This window comes from Phalaenopsis equestris, unplaced genomic scaffold (genome assembly GCF_001263595.1).
Source record: "Phalaenopsis equestris unplaced genomic scaffold, ASM126359v1 Scaffold000753, whole genome shotgun sequence".
NCBI lineage: Eukaryota > Viridiplantae > Streptophyta > Magnoliopsida > Asparagales > Orchidaceae > Phalaenopsis > Phalaenopsis equestris.
In genome coordinates this window covers 10,640-12,776 of record NW_018165193.1, presented here as the reverse complement: position 1 = coordinate 12,776, position 2,137 = coordinate 10,640, and the positions used below count along the sequence as shown (strand labels likewise).

Here is a 2,137-nt window from a genome sequence, read left to right as displayed (position 1 = left end):
CCAAGGGAGTCTTTATGAGTGTTTCTGATGTGGGGGCTATGGAGGACTGACCAGTCCTCAAAGAGAGGAGGGTTGTTGCTCATCCCTTTCCCTTATCTCCCCCTTTCCCTTTTTCCCTCTTAGCACCTTTCTAATATAAGTCTTTTCAAATCATAATATATTTTTAATTTCTATATAAGTCTTTCGTTATTTTGGGTCTTCATTGTAACCCCTGTTTTAAGTCAGTAGTAAAATTGTGTCATGCGTCTTAGTTTGGGTTAACTCCGGTATCATTTGACATCAGAGCTAGCCCAAACCTAGTATTATCCTAGGGTTTCTAGCATCCGCCCCTATCCAATCCACCAGATTATTTTTTTCTCTCCTTTTTCGTATTACTTTCTTTCTTTGTTCTTTCTTTCGTTCGTTCTGCAGATTCCAAACCCCAGCCATGCCATTGAGGAGATCGATGCCTTAGCCTTCTTAGAACGAGATACGGTGAGTGCTTCGTCGTCCTTAGCGTAGGCTTATGGATATTGAAGAGGAAATCCAGTAGGAGGATACTCTCGACCTTGATCTTGAAGGTCGAAGGGAAGAATGAGAAAATATAAAGATGAAACATGAAATATAGCATCGGTTCCTACCAAATTACTACTGCCAAAAATTGCAGACTCTAGTTTCCGAAGAGGGGAGACCGTATCACTAAGAGACGCCTTTGCTACTATCCGGCAAAACTAATCTGTAAGACTGTCACAGCTAGAAAATGTTGCGAGTGCCACAGATTTGGACATGTTGAAGTACACCGCAGACATTGAAGCGTAGTTCTAAAGAGAATTTTCATCCGATGACGTCTTCCCTCATGGAACCCTCTTGTTCGTGGATACATTTAATGCCATTCCTCCTTGTAATCAAAAGGAACATGCGACTTTTGATGAGATTGTGATTCTTTCTCTCCCAGAAGATGGAGAACTTTATGTTTAGACATAAAAATCATGCAGAACAGGAGATGTCAGAATTTAAATTTGTAGTAGTTTATCTTAATAACAACCAACTATAACTTCACAGACAACTGCACTTCAAACCCTCACCCCCAGTGTTTCATATAAAGCTCTTGTTATTGGAACATATTAGAAGATAATATGAATCACACATCAACCAAACTCTTGTAAATCTTCAACCTTTCTGAGGCCCAACTTGTCATAAATGAGAAGCATATGAGATATTTACTTTGGAATTTGACTTGGGAGAATCTACGTGGTGTACCTTTGGCTCAGATTAAGCCAAATCAGAATAGATTGATAGGGAGATCAATTTTTTATTTTTCATCAGTCCAAAACTTTTCGCTTCTCCAAATTTCAATTTCTACTATGATGCACTTCATAATGTTGTTGGAGCTTATGCCAAACATATTTTTGTTGAATAACTTTGTGAAAAAGAAGGCTCTCTATTAAATTGCACTCCTATTAAATTGCACCCCGTTGTTGGAGAATCTACGGGGTGGGTGATTCAGACCCTAACTTGACTTATGCCAAGGAATTAGTAGTATGGATGGGATTGAGAAAATTGGAACCGCAAGATGAAACCTTTGAGCTTGGTGCAACTGGTGATGGTGATGTTGATTGTAACATGATACTTGGTAAAAAGTTCTTTGTGACTTCATCTGATTTTATTGTCATCTTTACTGTTAACGTTGTTCATTCACTGCATTGCTTGATGTTTTAACAAATAATCTATATCTGAAGTTTTTTGAGGTGCCAACGGGATGGAAATTCTTTGGCAACTTGATGGATGTTGTACATTGTTCTGTTTGTGGTGAAGAAAGTTTTGGGACAGGTTCAGATTATATTCGTGAAAGGATGAGATCTGGCCAATCTTAGAATTGCTTTCTATTCTTGCCTACAAGAACATGGACAACCTTAATGGGGGAAAGCTAGTGATAGTAGAAGACATATTTCGCCAACACTGGGCTACTTATGGTCTTCAATGGGATCTTGGGGTGGCTGACAACAACACAAATGCTTAGACCTATAATGTCGAAGCTCCCTCAACCCCGCGAGGCTGTCGCAGGCGTTATGGAGGATCAACCGATCGTCAAAGAGAGGGGGGTTGCCGCTCCTCCCTTTCCTTTCTCTCCCCTTCCCCTCTTTTCCTCTTAACACCT

The 2,137-nt window shown here is 40.0% G+C and overlaps 1 protein-coding gene across 1 annotated transcript; it reads left to right on the top strand.

The window, feature by feature from the left end:
- Positions 1–1,524: 1,524 nt before the first annotated feature.
- Positions 1,525–1,853, top strand: LOC110030689 (phosphoglucomutase, cytoplasmic-like). The gene is made up of 2 exons (XM_020733532.1): positions 1,525–1,665; positions 1,719–1,853. The coding sequence occupies exons 1-2, from the start codon at positions 1,525–1,527 to the stop codon at positions 1,851–1,853; spliced, it is 276 nt and encodes a 91-aa protein (XP_020589191.1).
- The last annotated feature ends 284 nt before the right edge of the window (positions 1,854–2,137 follow it).

Excerpts from the sequence above, each read along its gene's own strand:
- LOC110030689 (XM_020733532.1), top strand. The coding sequence starts at position 1,525 with ATGGGATTGAGAAAATTGGAACCGCAAGATGAAACCTTTGAGCTTGGT. Across the intron at positions 1,666-1,718 it reads TTGTCATCTTTACTGTTAAC|TTTTTTGAGGTGCCAACGGG; the intron begins GTTGTTCATTCA and ends CTATATCTGAAG.